The 16,614-nt window shown below is 37.4% G+C and overlaps 1 protein-coding gene across 2 annotated transcripts in view; it reads right to left on the bottom strand.

The window, feature by feature from the left end:
• Positions 1–16,614, bottom strand: part of pkn2b (protein kinase N2b) — a 44,539-nt gene that overhangs the window by 10,822 nt on the left and 17,103 nt on the right. For both annotated transcript variants that reach the window (XM_053498690.1, XM_053498691.1), the window contains exons 3-8: positions 6,771–6,916; positions 4,658–4,778; positions 3,722–3,861; positions 2,964–3,174; positions 1,740–1,925; positions 1,400–1,509 (exon numbers count right to left, since the gene is read on the bottom strand). In XM_053498690.1, coding sequence (XP_053354665.1) covers positions 1,400–1,509; positions 1,740–1,925; positions 2,964–3,174; positions 3,722–3,861; positions 4,658–4,778; positions 6,771–6,916 — 914 coding nt within the window. The remainder of the gene's footprint in view (positions 1–1,399; positions 1,510–1,739; positions 1,926–2,963; positions 3,175–3,721; positions 3,862–4,657; positions 4,779–6,770; positions 6,917–16,614) is intronic.

The raw sequence follows: 16,614 nt of genomic DNA, 5'->3' as shown, positions 1-16,614 counted from the left end.
AAACCCACATTATCCAAGTTCAATATTTTTTACTTTGACTGAAATCATTCCGACTAGAGACTACAGTTTACCTGTTTACTTGGATGTTGATTTAACAACTTGTGCATTTACATGCACAAAGCATTTACTGTAATCAGAATATAGCTTTTATTTTATATATATACATATATTTTATATATGTTTTATATTTTATATGGTAAAGGTGGTGCTAGACCTGAGCCAGAGACCCAGTGGCTTAAAGTCCAAGGCAGACTTATGGGAGAGAGTTGTTTTCACAGAGTTTACGGATTAGGAATAGAAGCTAAAGTGCCCTCCCAGGAATTCAAGTCATCTAATTTTACTTCCCCGTCTGGCAAACATGTAGAAAGAAGAAATTTATTACAAGAGAGAAATGATCAGAGCAAGTATTTACATGGATAATATTTACCTACTGAACAGATAATCAAAAGGTTTACACCACCCCTGTTATTCATATCGGGCTGGCTCAGGCCAGACTGTTCCAACTGAAGTCGTTACATGATGCGCTTTTATTTAGATTGGGCTATTATTCCCATTATAAGTAAAACATTACGGTCCATGTAAACACAGCTTGTGAGCATCAGGTGCTAATGTATTAGGACGAATATTAGGACTAATAAACTTCCAACTTGTGTCAAATATTAACAATCTTTAGTTTGATCAGTTTATAAAGTCAGCCATCACGTTATCCAGTACTGTAAAGCATCTGTTATAGTGGAGCAACATGGTAAGGTGATGGTGCATTGAGTGTAGGGTTGATGTGTTTCCAGCTCCAGGGTCTGGGCTCGGGTTACTGTTTGTATGGCGTTTGGCGTGTTCTTCTCCCCATTCTCACACAGAGGCCCACAGAACTTCGACAGACATTGATAGGAGACGCAAAATTAGCATTGACTGCAGATGTGAGTGGGTATGTGACTGTCATACATGCAGGGTCCTTCCGTATGTCCAGGGTTTTCATGATAGGAGCCAGTATATGGTGGTTACTCAAAAGAAGAAAATAAATGACTAAATTTAAGGGCTTGAAGTAACGTTTGCAAACATTGAACCCAGCAAATAACAGTCATCAGCTGCAATCACAACTGCTGCAAACATAACAGCTGGTTGCTGTTTATGACAGATAGCCGTGGACGACAAGCCTGTCTTTCTAAACAGTACAACACAGCCAATGATTAATTTTACACCTGCCATGCTGTCAGCTGGCCAACTTCCCACATTTCACTTACCAGGCTTATTTGAATGTCGCATTTATGGGCTCTACCGTAGCGCGCACACAACACAAATGGTGAGGATGTATAAAAATACTGAGTGGTTAGATCAACTGATTTGTCTTGCAAATAATAACAGCATCAAATGTTATGGTTTGCATAAAGTATCTGATTACCCGATCGAGCTCCAGTGTGTATTTCTGATCCCAGGACTGGTTGCTGATTGGTCTCCAGGACGTCTGGCCCACGACTGTGTTGTCCAGTTTCAGAACAGCGCTGATCTCATCTAGAAACACAACACAAATACTTCATGTTATATTGCTTGGTATAAAGCCATACCAATCCATCAAGTGTTAAAGCTTTATATGGAAAAGGCACCTGGGATATTCTTTCCATAGCATTTAGTCACTAAGTTCCAACATGTACAATATTTTCCAAATGTTATAAACCCTTTCCATGTCGCCATCAATCATTTTATTCCGTAAATAAAAAAAATAAAGGCTAAAGGCACTCAACTGGACAGCTCGTCCGCTTTGGAGAGGGTTCTGCTGCTGCCTGATTTGTTTTTGTTTGTTCGGCTCATGAAGGAGGACCGTGCTTCACTCGGGCTCCAGCCAGGCAAGGGCAAGGATGCTGTTTTGGACCGACCTGGAACACTATCCAGCAGATCCTGACAGCCCATGAGCCTCACCTCCAATGTTCCTGTACACAGCAAACACATGTACACAAAGAAAAGTATTACTTACAAATAAAAAAAGGTCACTTTCTTTCACAATCTACTGAATCTACTACAATGGTGTATATTATGCTATATTAAATGTTGACCACAATCTAGTCATGTAGCTGATAAACTGTCAAGTTTCTCCATCTTGGCTCAGGAGAGAAAGTGTAAAATCTCACAAGTTCACTTGGCCTAACTGTGATGCTGGTGTGTTAAAAGTCAACGTTGATTACCAAATTAGCCAGAACGCTGGCCCTCCTGCTCATTAAACCACTACTGCAATGTATCAAGACTTACAATTTAATATGGAGTTTGTCAGTCAGTACCTCCTGTAACATGCTTGTCTTCTATCCCAGCACAGAAATAGCTGCAATAATTACTGCTTCAAGCACACACTGATGACTACTGAGACAGCCTTTCAAAATAAATGATTTCCATGCACATAATTTATTTTTAGTGATGGAACATGTTATCTGCCAAGTCACATTATGATGAAACCATAAAATTATTCAGCTCCTCAAACCAAAACCATTAACCAAGCTTCACTTTCAGGTCAGCTTTCTTTTCTAAACTGTCTATAGTTCCAAATTCATTTCTGCACTAACTTCCCAGCAAACATTTGTCTGAGAACAAACAGACGTCGTGTCCCTGGCCAAAAACAGTCCCAAAAACGGTAAGACAGCATTAATTGAAAAATATTTTACCAATAAAGGCATTAATTAGTAAAAATATGCGACAGAACATTTCCTAGAAATGCATTCAAAATGCGCACATGTATGGTTAACTTTTATTTGGAAACTATTTGTCAACCATGACCGGACGTGTCGGAGGGACATCGTTTCAATGGTCATCAAACGTCCAAATATCTGCTGGGTTCAGAACCAGACATTTTTCTCTGATGAGCGGTAGTTTAAAAAAATAAATAAATAAAAATGGGACACCCTTATGTTCCAGTGTACTAAATTATCATTTGCAGCTGGTGTGTCCACCTGCTTGTTGATAGTCGTGTACATGTTTACCTGTGAGAGCTGCTGGTTTAGCCACAGTGCTATACTGGTTGTGGGAGGAGATGATACTCTGCCGTGGACTTTGAGGACTCGCCAACATTAAGAGCTCCTCGGAGATCAGACTGGCTTTCGGATGACTATGTGACATCTCGCTCAGCCTCTGCTCCAGAGAATACCTCAGCAGGTCCAGCTTCTGACTCGACTCGTTAAAGCGTGCCTGGGCCTGAAGTCAGATTCAGATCAGTTATCTTAGTGCATCAATTGTATACGTTTATACACCTGAATAACTCATAATGCTCACATGTTGTTACTATTCTTGTTTATTATGCACTAATAGGTCAGCCATCATTATTCTTTATGAAACAAACTTAAAAGTGAATTACCACAGGGTTCGTCAACAGATAATTCACTGACTAACAGCTTAAAATTATTTTGGTTGAGTGATGAAAAAGTCCCATGTTGGGCGGAGCTATATAATATAGATCTCTGAACATGCAGACATCAGTTTTACAGTGAGACATAATGGTCCTTTAACAACAGAGCACAAGTAAAAGACTTTTTAATCTCTGACTCACATTCCACACAGTGTTGTTACAGCATGGGTGAGAATTCACAATGCAATGTGAACAAACTTTTACTTTCAATTATGCCAAGACTGATAGACAAAGAAGGCCTGGACCTTTCCCAGCCATGATGCATTTACTACCAAATGTTATTCGTGTTTATATAAACTATTCTCATTAAAACAGATTGTGATCAATGGAACACACCTCTGAGTGAGCTTTCCCTGAGCCGAGCAGCTTCATGACATTTTTGGCTCCCTCTGCAACAGCAGACTCGATCCTGAAGTGATGACGAAGCTCCTCCAGCCGCAGATCGAGAGGACTGATTATAGACTTGTTTGTAGGCACTGCAGGGTCAAAGGTCACCAACATTAGCTTCAGCCAAGCAAAGCTTACAATAAAATCGCGCAGCTACCAGTTGAGGAAGAACACTCATACTTTAAATGTGAATCTAATGAATGCACAGGTCGCGTGTTGTACACAGATCATTTGTTTGGAGGCCGTACTTGGTCAGTGTGATGTGGCCACAATGGTACATCCATGTTCGTAGCCGTGCTGCTGTGTTGACAATGTTGTTACCATGGTTACATGCAAAGATTTATAAACTGTTTCTGACACAGCCACAACTTTGTCTGTCTTAGATCAAAGTGATATTAAATCAGTGAGCAAATCACATTACGTGCCCTGAGGCTTATAAGCAAGGATCTTTTTTCAACTACGTTTGTAACTAGCATTGAGCTAAACATTTTTAGGCCTTGATCCGAATTTGTATTTTGCTAACCTGTTGTGGCATTTAAAATGTTTAACAAGTTGTCAGATTAAGGAAACCATTATTCCAGGTAACCCTTTCAATATTACTAAGAAAAAAAGCAATACTACACAAAATGTATTTTCATGGCAAATTCGCCTAAAACTAAAAGCTATGTTATGGGAAGCCTCACTACCTCCAACTTTTTTTTTTTCCATACACGGATGCTAACTTAAGCTGCCCAAACATTGTAAGGGCATTTAAAACTGATTAACATGAGGTAACGACTTAAGTATTGCTATAAGCTATAAAGAGATGCCCTGGCTTAACAGCACATTTATTACTAAGTATTGAGAAGATCTAGGGTTAAGAGTCTAATTAAAAGAAACATTTACCTTCATTATTCTCAAAGCTCTCATTGTTCTGACTCGCTTTGAGGATCTGCATGCGGATAAACTCAATTTTGGTCTTGCTATCCTGGAGCATTTGCTGGGCCATGGCAAGTAGCTTACGATCCTGGAAAGGAAAGCAAAAGCAAACATGAAGCTTTTCTTTAATCTAAAGCCTGTCTAGTGTTCTTAATTCATTCATTTATTCATCGTCTATACCACTTTATTCTGTCTATTCCGGAGCCTATCCCAGGAGACTTAGAGGCATACTACAAACAATTCGGGATTGCACTTTTAACCTAAGCTGCAAGTCTTTGGACTGTGCATTTGATCTGTATTGTGATTCTACAAGCATCACAATTTTACAATTACTATACGATTTGAAAATTTAGATTTTTTTTTACAATTTTAAACTATCGTAGAATACAACACAGGATGTAATGCTCACAGCAATGAGCTGCCTGCCAACATGTCAATAGTTTAGAGCATGTCGGATGTAGAATTATGGACAAATGGCAACATTTTACCACCTCAAATGCAAAACATGTATATAAATTTAGAAATCACTTAAAAAAAAAAAAAAAAAAAAAAAAAAAAAAATTTTTAAGTTAATGTGAAGATACATAAATTGCCACTTAAAAGAACAACGATAGATCACTTGTGCAATCATTTAACAAGTCCAACAAATGTAAATGTGTCAGACATCAAGTACTCCGTTTCCTTTTGACAGCCATTTCAGAAGCTTTTTTGGCAGGAAGTGCTTTCCACCTCCACAGGAAGTCCTGCTCCTCCATGTTAAACAACTACCAGTTACCCAAAAGATATAAAAAGGTTTTTTGCAAACTGATAAAATGCAGGTGTAAGTCATTATTATGCAAAATGATTACATACTTGTAGCTAGACAGCTTCCAATATTCAATTATCATATCAAAATAAATAATCATGCATTACGATATTATCTTGACATTTGAATTGCCTTCAGCTTCCTTACACCTCATCGGTCCTGGTGTGTTTATGTATTCTCAGCTTGCAGAAACGCTTATTGTACAGCAGTGCTAAAGAGACAGACGAAAATAGTCCTAAGCATAATAAACAAAAATACAAAAAAGATTATTAACTGTTTTTCCAATGGCGACATCAATAATATTTCTACAGACACTAGCTCGAATACAGTGGAATGAAGTCCCATTCATTGGAAGAACACACACCTCATTCACACCACTCATGGAAGAGAATCTAAAGGGCTCAGTGTGGGACAGAAAGCCCTGCTTGTCCTTTACACCACATGGACATGAATTCAGGATCCTCACTACTTGCACACAATACATGACTTTTTAATTGCAATCTGTTGATTTTGGCTGCAGCTGAGACACGCGCGCAAACACACACCGCACCGCACACAGGAAACTATGAGATATTGTAGAATGCAACATTAGCTTGCATTGAAATGATCCTCGGTTCTATACTGATGTACCATGTAATGTGGGGAATAAATGACCTTAATTAAGGAAACAAAATTAATTTCTAGCTTCCCTGGTAAAAATATGCATTCCATATATTCAGGTCAACTTATAGCCACTCAATGTCCACCTACCTTGTCTAAACACTCATTAGCAAATTTATTGAAGACACAAACTATGCAGATAACTGTACTAGAGCAATATGACAATTTTTATAGAAGAATATCGACCCACTTTTCTATGCATTATGTCAGGTATCAATGCTTCTATAACTCTAACTTACTGTTAAAAGTCACCGCTCCTTTGCACCAGTTATTTCAAGGTTTCTACATTTCTACATTTCTTGGTTCTTGGAACCTCGGATTCCGAGTAACACGGTTTACGAGTGTTCCGCAAGACGAGCAAAGATTTTTAATACAATTTAACTTGTATTAAAAAGCACTGAGTATCATGTTTCACGCATGCGCTTCTTGTTTTGACGCCGAGCGTCACGTCATCACAACTGAGCCAACGGATAGAGTTAAACCAATTCACCTTAAATAGGTTTAAGTGCGACCTCGCATTGCCCAGGAGCTTTCAAAATCACCCACTTCATCATTAAGACTCTTGCGCTTCATCTACCCGACACCCAGGCTAATAGAAACTCTGAAGCACGCTACCTTGTGGGAACCATTGGAGTACATCTGTATCATGTTCTCGGCACCCTGCTTCACTTTGAGCTCGATGTCGTTCTGTTTCTTGAGCGCAGCCAGGCGACTGGTGTTGGTGCTGACTGGAGTGTCAGGAGTCATAGGGTACTCTGAAACTAGAAAAAAGAAAAAAAAATGTATACAAGAGAAAAGCATTTTACAATTTACAATTTATTGTTTTTTGGCTTTACTAGAAAGTTACTTTAAATTTTTTCCCCCTTTCAATCACTAAGGCACACTTATCTATAATCTTGTGTAAAGTGGCTGCAAGGCATTTTTGGTCACATCGAAAAACTAACATGGAGGAAAAAAAATGTCAGGTACAATGATATTCTAAAAAATGCCTTGCCTGTAGTTTAGGAGCCAATCCTTCCATCATCTTTATTACCAGAAGAAAAAAAAAATTAATCTACATAGCTATTAAACTAGGATAGTCAGTTAGTTTATACTACGTGGGACTAATAATAGCACTGTGTTATGATGAGCATATATGGTGCATACCGAAAGCACAAAAGAACTTCAAATAAATAAATAAAATTTTGAGCACAGCCTAGAAAATGACAAGGTCATGCAATTAAGGCTGATAAGTTTGCTTAGTAATAAACATGGCTTAAAATCTAAGTATTTGATCCCTAGCTGAACGAAATAATATATTATGTTGCAAAACTAACCACTTTTAAAAATCAGATGCAAGAACCTTGAAAATGGTATCGAGCAGGTGCTTTTGTTTTAAATGTGTGTGCATTATAGAGGTGCTGCTATGAAACGAAACAAAAAAGTAGTCACTCCACTATAATCCCTCACTATAAAAGCCAGCATGCTGCTCTGACATGATGCTAATACGATTACTTCCCAGATCATTCCTGAGGTTTCACCCATCACATAATTTCTATGGGATTTGCTCAAACTGTCAATTAAGTGGCATAAAAAAAATAAAGAGTAATATAAAAAGTTATCAAACAATCATTCTATACCTTAGACAGACAGCCATGTTTGCACTATGATATTAATTTGTGCTTGGCCCCTGAAAAACTTCCCCCACTGTTCAGGCCTCAGGGCCGGGTTTCCAGACAGGGATTAAGCTCAGCTTTAGACTAGAGAGTGTTTATAAACGAACAATCCCCATGACAGTATAATTTAGTCTGGGATGTGGATTAACCTGCGTCTGGAAGAGTCTGACTGAAGCTACGCTGTATATTGTGCGGAGTTCTATAAACACAACACTGAAGAAATCAGTCATCAGTCAGTTTATTTGAAATGCTGACTGGAATTTGAAGTAATAAAACTTGGACTTTATCTCTACCTCAGATGGTAATGTTTTAGTTTGTGTGTTCAAAAATTTCATAAAAGTTATCAAGGTCGAGATCAGTGTCAGGATGACAGCAAGTCAGATTTCTAGTGTTTGCTACAGTCTACTACATTTCTCCTAATAAATAGCTGTCTACTTTATTATCATGAAAAATCGTATGATTTTTCTCATTTGTTCTCCATGTTTACTGCTTCAAACAAGAACTTTTTAAGAAGTTAATAAACTTTATTATATGTAGTTTTAAAGTGTGTGAACTTTTAAAGATGAAGTGAACTTCTTTAATTTTTTTCAACCAGTGATTATATTTTGCTGTTTTATTTTCCCTCTCAGATAAACATAACTTAACTAATGGTTTTAACTTAAGGTTTCTCATTTAAAGATTACAATTTAGCAATCGGTATGAAAAGCTAATTAAAATAAAAATTATATTTAACCCCAACATTGTAAAAAAAAAAAAAAGTTTAAATAATTTAATGGGAACATACACCCAAAACATAATCGGTTAAGCAAGGGATAATGTCCCAGACTCTGTGATTCTCATTAAACAACAGTCAGTTTTCAGTCTAAATGTCGCCATTGGCTGAAAGGAATTCTACGAGTGGTAATAATAGAGCATAACAGCACTTTAACGGCATGCATTACACCGCATCATGGGTGTTCTAAAAGCCATTAATTACACTAACTGTCGGTCGCTAGCATGGGTGAAGAGTGGAGATCAGCTTCAAAACATTTAAAACCAGTCATAGAAGCACTTTCAACAAGAAAACACATCTTATAACGTTGTGATCTTAAGTAACCCTGTGGAAATCCCTCTCTAACCCCTGATCAAGGGCACTACTTAGCGTGGAACAAATGACTGAATTCCCTATGACACTAGCTTTTCACTTAAATTCATCCCCTTATCCTGGAATTTAACAGAGCAGATATTTTATTTGATTTACAGGATTTACAGGAATGGCCACCACCTCCATGTTTTATTCTCCTCACCTTTTGTTTGCATAGTGCTGCGAAGAATTCAAAACTACTTTCACTCATTGATTACACTTACAGTCCGTCATTAACTGTCGGTTGCCTGCCTGTAGCGGAATGATGCGTGTTGGCTAGGACTGCATCGGAGCCATGCCGATATTTAAGCAAAACAGCACTCTCTCTCATGTGATGCTGCTTAAATAACAGGCAGTATTTGAAACAAAGTATGTAACTATGTTTTAATATGGTAATCTACACTGACTGAGCACTATATTACTTTCGCTATGATAATACTGGGTAGGGCCTCCCTTTTTCACCTCAAAACAGCCTCAACTCTTCAGCGAATGGATTCCACATGATGTTAAAAACTGGTAAGTGAGATTGACATGATGCAATGTTTTTCAGTTGCATTTTAACTCTTTGAATCTCTTGTTCTACCACATCCCAAAAGTGTTCTACTGGTGGCTCATGAAATCAGTTTGAGACAACCTTTGCTTTGTGACATGGTGCATTATCATACATATAGTAGCCACATGTAGCCATGTTCAGCAACAATTCGTGAATACCATCTCACCCACCTCCTGGATGGTCTGGACCGTCGCCACAGGGCAAAGTCCATGCTGTTGTTGCAAAACTCTGACCTTTCCATTTGTGTCCCTCAGCAGAAATGGACATTCATCACACCAGGCTTTTTCTACTCTTCAGCTGTCCGGTGTGGGTGTCCACTGCAGCCTCAGCTTTCTGTTCATATCTGACAGGAGTGGAACCAAACTTGGTCTTCTGCTGTTGTAGCCAATCAACCTCAAGGTTCAACATGTGTATTCTAAGATGCTTTTCTGCCTGCCTCAATTGAACAGTGTGGTTACCTGAGTTACTGTAACATTTCTGTCAGCCGGAACCAGTCCAGCCAGTCTCTGTTGACTTCTCTTTTCTACAAAGGGGTTTCTGTACTCAGAACTGCCACTTAATGGGTGTTTTCTTTATTACATCATTCTGAGTAAACACTAGGGAGTGCTGTGCATGAAACCCCAGGAGATCAGCAGTTGAAGAAACACTCAAACCAGCCTGTCTGGCACCAACAATCATGCCACGGTCAAAATCACAGAGATCACACAATTCCACATTTTAATGATTGATGTGATCATTAACTGAAGCGCTTGACCTGTATCTGCATGATTTTTATGCAGCACACTGCCGCCACATGACTGGCTGATTGGATAATTGCATGAATACATATGCAAATGAGCGTTCCCAATAAAGTGCTCAGTGAGTGCAGTGAATTACATTTAAGCATTTGGCAGACGCTTTTATCTAAAGCGATGTACATTATCTCATTATACATCTGAGCAACTGAGGGTTAAGGGCCTTGCTCAAGGGCCCCAACAGGGACAACTTGGTGGTCGTGGGGTTTAAACCTGGGACCTTTTAAACTGGGCTACTACCCCAACACCTGAATTAGTAATGAATAAACTGTATGCTAATTTCCACATGGATGATGACAAATATCCTATTTTGGATCCTTTTTTTAATTTTATAATTTAGAATAACTGAGACAGACTGCTAAAGTTGCCACACTGAGAAGACAGAGGAAGGTTAATGTAGGCAGTCAGGTGATGGAGTGATCCTGGATAAAAACTAAATCAAGAAAGTGTTTGTATGCGTGTATACAGTGTGTGTGTGCGTGTTTGTGTGCGTGTGCACACACGCATACACCCACACGCATAGATGTACGTACATACATACATACTGTACACCTACAAAACCTACCTCTGCCGCAGACGAGAAGTTCATTTAGAGTTATCAGCCTGAAAAACGACCAATTAACAGCACCTTAGATTAGAGGCGTTATGAAGTCTTTACAGAGTATAAGTAGCAGACACGTCTCACCATTAACTGTTCAAAGGAGATTAATGTATTTTTTGGACACATTCAGCATTCCTTTACAATGTATAACGAAATTAAAAATCAAGAACGATCATGGAGTTAGAAAGTGACCCCAAAACTTTTGAACGGTAGTGTACATACACACACATACACACACTGTACATACTTACACACAGACATACACTATGTATCTCGTGTATATAAAACATTAGTTCATTATTTAAGACTACACTTAACCTCCTGAGAGCACAGAGGTGACCAGGCACATGTGCATGATCTTAGAACTTGCTGACGTGATATAGATTATGAGCCAATAACTAAAATTAGATCATTTTTACACTATTTGCCTCATCCTACCCCTTAAACCACACGCACACATACACAAATGTAACAGAAGTGCTCTGAAATCCTAAATGATGAGATCATGTTCTCGTGTCAGGACAAGCGCACAGAGACACATCCAGAGGAAGGTATTACCTTTATTCAGGCCTACCTGTGATATGCGTTAAGACAAACATGAAATATAAATTGAATAAAATACTTTGTCAAGACAATCCCAAAATACAGTTTTGCTTAAAGTTAAAGATCACTTGTGAAATTGCTTAAACTTAACCTTGGTGAGATCATATGCAATGAATTGCTCCTTGTTTTTTGTCATATAAACAACTAAAAAACAACCATAAAAACACATCATATGTATTTGTGCTATTGTTTTGCGTATGCAATCCATTATTTATTTTTATTTTTTGCTTGGTCATGTTTGTACAGTTTGTTAAAATAAAATAAAATTCAATTTATCATATTATCTTGGTTGTGCTAAAAAAAAAAAAAAAAGGATACGTCACTCTATCCTCCATAATCCCGACCCCTACATTTAATAAAACAGTAATGCAAAAAAGAGCCCTGATTAACGCCACATTGTTTCACTTTCTTTATCCAACCCCTTTATTCCTGTTTAGCAAGAGAATACTTTGAAGGCTTTATCTGTTTGGCAAGCAAAGATAAGAGAAACTATGGTGTATGAGAGACAGAAATGTTTAGGATCCCTGCTTGAAAGTCAGACACCAGTTTTATTCAGTATGACAAAGTTATCAAAAATAAGTTATCTAAATAAGTAAAAATTAATTCATTATCGACCATCAACAACCTCTAATACGTTTACTGGTTTTCAGCTCAGTATCTCATACTCATTTACTCGTACTTGTCAAAAATGCTCTGATGCTAACACCTGATGACCATGTGGCACCATATGTAAGCTGTCTCGCTTACATATACAAACAGACAACACTGACTTAGACCGGAGTTCTCAGAGCATAAGCAGTCATTATAAATTAGTGCAATGTGCTATGAAATGTGCACACTGGTCATTTAGAAGCATCGAATAGTAGATTCATTTATACGCCAAAAAAACTTTAATCTGATTTAATTTATTCTGATTAAAGATTCCAACAGAACTGTTTATATGGATGCGGATCTGATAAGATGCGTGTTTACATCCCAGAACATGGTGTTTACATGCCCGAAGGATTTAATCAGAATTTAACTTTATTGACGTGCAAAGTGGTTCAAGGAATCAGAAGTGAGAGTATTTCTGCCCAACTTTGAGGTTAGGTTATGCTTCCCATATTTTCTAACACATCCCTTTATCGGTGTTCTGATTGGATAGAAGAAGTCTCCTCTATGATTGGTTAGATGCTTTACTACTTGGCAGGTTAATCAGTGAGCCAGAGACCCTGTAGATGAAAGTAAAGAGTTTATAGATTAGAAATGGAGTGGAAGTTACCTCCACATGGGGCAAATATGCACAGAAATTAAATTTAGACCGACAAGAAAGAAACGATCAGATCAAGTATTTACATGGCAAATATTTAACTATCCACCACCACTCTCATTCTGATTAAAGATTAATTCGGATCGGCTTGGATTGTTCAGACGGAGATAGAAACATTATGCATTTTAACTGCAACTAGGCTACTATTCCCATTATTGCTGTTAAAGTAGGATCGGTGTAAACACACTTAGTGAAGCAAGCATGCAAATAAACTCTCACAAGTGACTGCACTTCTGCGAGTTCTGCAAGCACTGAGACACATACATGCTTTATAACCAGTTTAAAAGCCGTAACATGTTAAATATAAAACTTAAGAGGAGTTTGTTTATGGCAGTGCATGGCAAAAACTAAAAGATACAGCAGTAAAAAATTTTTTTTTTTGCATGACATATTACTCAACAATGAAAAAGCTGCATGGTTTTGGTAAGAACATCAGTATCGATGTAGACACGTACTTGGTATGAAGAAAATGATAAAAATGAATTCCTGGTTTTGCTCATGAGATCGAATGCTAAAAAAAGCAGATAATCTTTACCCAAAGATAGTCAATATAAAGCTGTTACATAACCATAAATATAATGAAAAATATTATGTTTAAAATCACGGGAGAGAAGCAGTACAGGTTTAAAAGTTCGAAACTCAGCAGTACAGGAGATCACAGGCTGCTTTCTGAACCGATCGCTCATTAGTTAACACAGGTTCAAACGTTAAACAAACAGCAGCTGAAAGTGAAGAAACAGAAACTAACAGAGAAAAGGCACTGAGTCATGCATCTATTACAACTTGTTCTCTTAGTAAATATTACTTAAGTAACAACACTACTACAGAGTACTTCTGGAAAACAAAGAGAGCTTTCACAAACTACTCAAATTAAAACTGTCCCTGCAAACAGGACGCGTTATAGTTTTTCTTTTTTAAACCTAAATGGATCACTCACATTTCTTGCTCAGTGATTTTGTGTTACAAGACTGAAACATGATGAATCTTAATAAAGTGAAATTACTAACAATTAGTTACTGACTTTAACCACAACATTTTTTGTATTTGTTAAAGTAAACAACCATTTTACTTTGTGACGGAAAAAAGAAAAAGAACAGATAATCAGCTTTAGTCTTTTTACAGTAAGACTAGGAACTCATTCAAAAAATTAAACAGCAGTAGCAGTAAGTAGGGTGTAAAAAAATACAAACTTTTTTTACAAACAAGCTCTGTTCTCTCTCTTAAACCTGCTCATTTACACTTTAAAGACTTACTGACAAAATAATTAATACTTAACTCAGTAGGTCTGGATTATATAGGTACCAAATCAAAGTGTTTTTGTTATCTCTTAGTTGCATTTGCCATTTTCTTGGTTGCAAACGGAAACCAAACTACAAATTATTATTGACACTCCTGGTCTACTTTAGTAGTAGATTTGCAGTCAAGAATGTTTTAGTAACATTTCAAATGTACTTCTTTGTACAGTTGTACAATTAATTTGATTTCTATTATGATTATTGGCCTCCAAAGATTCTGAAAACAAGATACTTACTGCTTTCGTTTTGTGTTATAAATGCATTTGCTTCACAGCGAGGCACTCAATCTTCCCTAAAAGCCCAAACACACTTACACATGTTTAGTTTAGCCAAAAATTATAGTTAGATAGCTCACTTGTGAGCAAAAGCTGTTAGCATCCTGTAATACAATTGGGGAGTTTAAAGAGGCAAAAGAGCAAACTGGCTGTGGTTTTTTAACTTAGCAATGTGAATTGTTTAGCTTAGCAATGCAAACTGATTTTTTTCTTTTATTGGTTTGGCTTAAGAGTTTAGCTGTTTGCAAACTCTTTAGTTAAGGGAGTTGACGAACAAAACTGCAGCACATTCATAAATCGAGTGCTCTCCCATTAATGCAACCACTCACAAAGACTTAACGAAATAACATACCATCACATTTTTCCTAACAGAGACATACAGTACGTTAGCACTGGTAGCGATCAGGGATTCAGTAAACTGGTAAAAACTTTAAATGAACATTACGCGCTACGTAAAGGATCTGCTGCCAATGTCTTCGATGCCAGATCGGTACCACAGTCTTGTGGAGCCCATGCCTCGACGTGTCACATGTTCTGGTGGTGGCATTAGGTGGACGTACACAATATTAGGCAGGTAGTTTTAGCATGTGTGTGTGAGTACAGTACATGCTGTTTATTTTCTTGTTTACATTTTTTGTATTGTCCGGTTAGCCAGTTAGATTTTTCCCCTGCTGTTGCTTGCTATGGTGTAGCTTAGTGTTAACTCATTTACAGACATTGAATCAGTGCATGTGGAGAAGGAATCAAACAGAAAGAGTATAAGGTATGAAAAAATGCATTACCTCAGGGGGATTTCAGTTTGAGCATGCTAAGCTGGACAGGAGTTTATAAGGCTGTTAAAAAAAATTTTAAGCGCCAACTTTTCCTGAACTCAAAGGGGAACTAAAATCAAAGTCATCAATCTATAATTTATATAATTGGGCATCCTTAAATTAAAAAAATATCTAGAACAAGTAACAGTTGTTTTTGTTTTTTTGCTTTTGTTTTCAACCATTTTTTTTTTCAATTGCTATTTTTTAAAATGATTTGCCTAAATTCCTATTTCTAATTCATCTGATGTCACCTAAAAGAGGACCTTTGGAATCTTCTACCTCCCATGGCTTCTTCCTCATGATGAGTTTTTTGTTTCTTTTTGACACAGCTGCATCTGGTTTGCTCATTAAGGATCTAAATGTAAGCCGGTTCTATGAAGCTGCTTTGTGACTAGGTCTGCGCGATTCTTGGTGAAATGTGAATTACGACTCTCTCACACAACTCAAATTTTTTTCACCCTGAATATTTATTGCACACTTGCTGTCTGTGCAGGACTTTCCACTCCCTTGTGTCAAAAAAAACACAAATTTTAGAACCCTTAAAGTAAATAAAATCTGTTAAATAAAAATAGAACGTTACCAATAGTACATATATATAAGTAGGTAATAGTATGTGTGCTTTTTGGACACTTAGCCAACTACAGTACTTCATTATTGCATGCGTTTGTTTATATCCATTATTTGTTTTTTACAACAATAAGGTAAATGTCACAAAGATTGCTTTGTAGTAAGAAATGTAATAAAATTTTACAGCATAGGTTTCAACCCGTTTTTGACCAGTGTGGTAGGTGTGCGAGACTTTGAACATTTTACCCACAAAAACAACATACACTACAGTATGTACAGACTGAGGTCATAACCCCATCTTTGAAGCCCACAGGTCTCCTCCTGGCCAAGTTCATTAAATAAGGCAGAGGAGGAAGGATTCCTAACAAAGTGTGAGAGATTGTGCAATTATTCAAAGCCCTGGCTGGTTATGTGCTGCTAGAGATCTTTCCCACCATTCTACTCAAACACTCCGTCTCTCTCTCTAACACACACAAACACGCAGGTCTGTCGCAATTACTGCATTTTAGCTGATCGAGAAAATGTTCTGCTTGTTCTTTATATGAGCTTTTACTCAGTCAGGCAGAACTCGTCAGCAAACAGGACACTGACTCTTACTGGGTTCACTGACACGATCAGCTCGTATCAGACTTTTGTCATGTAACTAATCTTTACATGATTTTCCTACAGTTTTTAAATGTTTAATTAATCTCATTTCAATTATTTGTCACGTTCCTTTCTCGGACAGAACTTGCGTATAGTGTGTATACTGTTTTTATTATCAGAGAATATTACTTTTAAGACACGCAGTTTAAGTCTAAATGAAGGTCAAGAATGTAATCATTTATCAGCCAAGGTGAAGGTCGAGGTGCAAAAGTTCCAAATTATAGATA

The sequence above is a fragment of the Clarias gariepinus genome, chromosome 6, assembly GCF_024256425.1.
Source record: "Clarias gariepinus isolate MV-2021 ecotype Netherlands chromosome 6, CGAR_prim_01v2, whole genome shotgun sequence".
In the NCBI taxonomy this organism is placed as follows: Eukaryota; Metazoa; Chordata; class Actinopteri; order Siluriformes; family Clariidae; genus Clarias; species Clarias gariepinus.
This window is presented reverse-complemented; position numbering and strand designations above follow the sequence as displayed.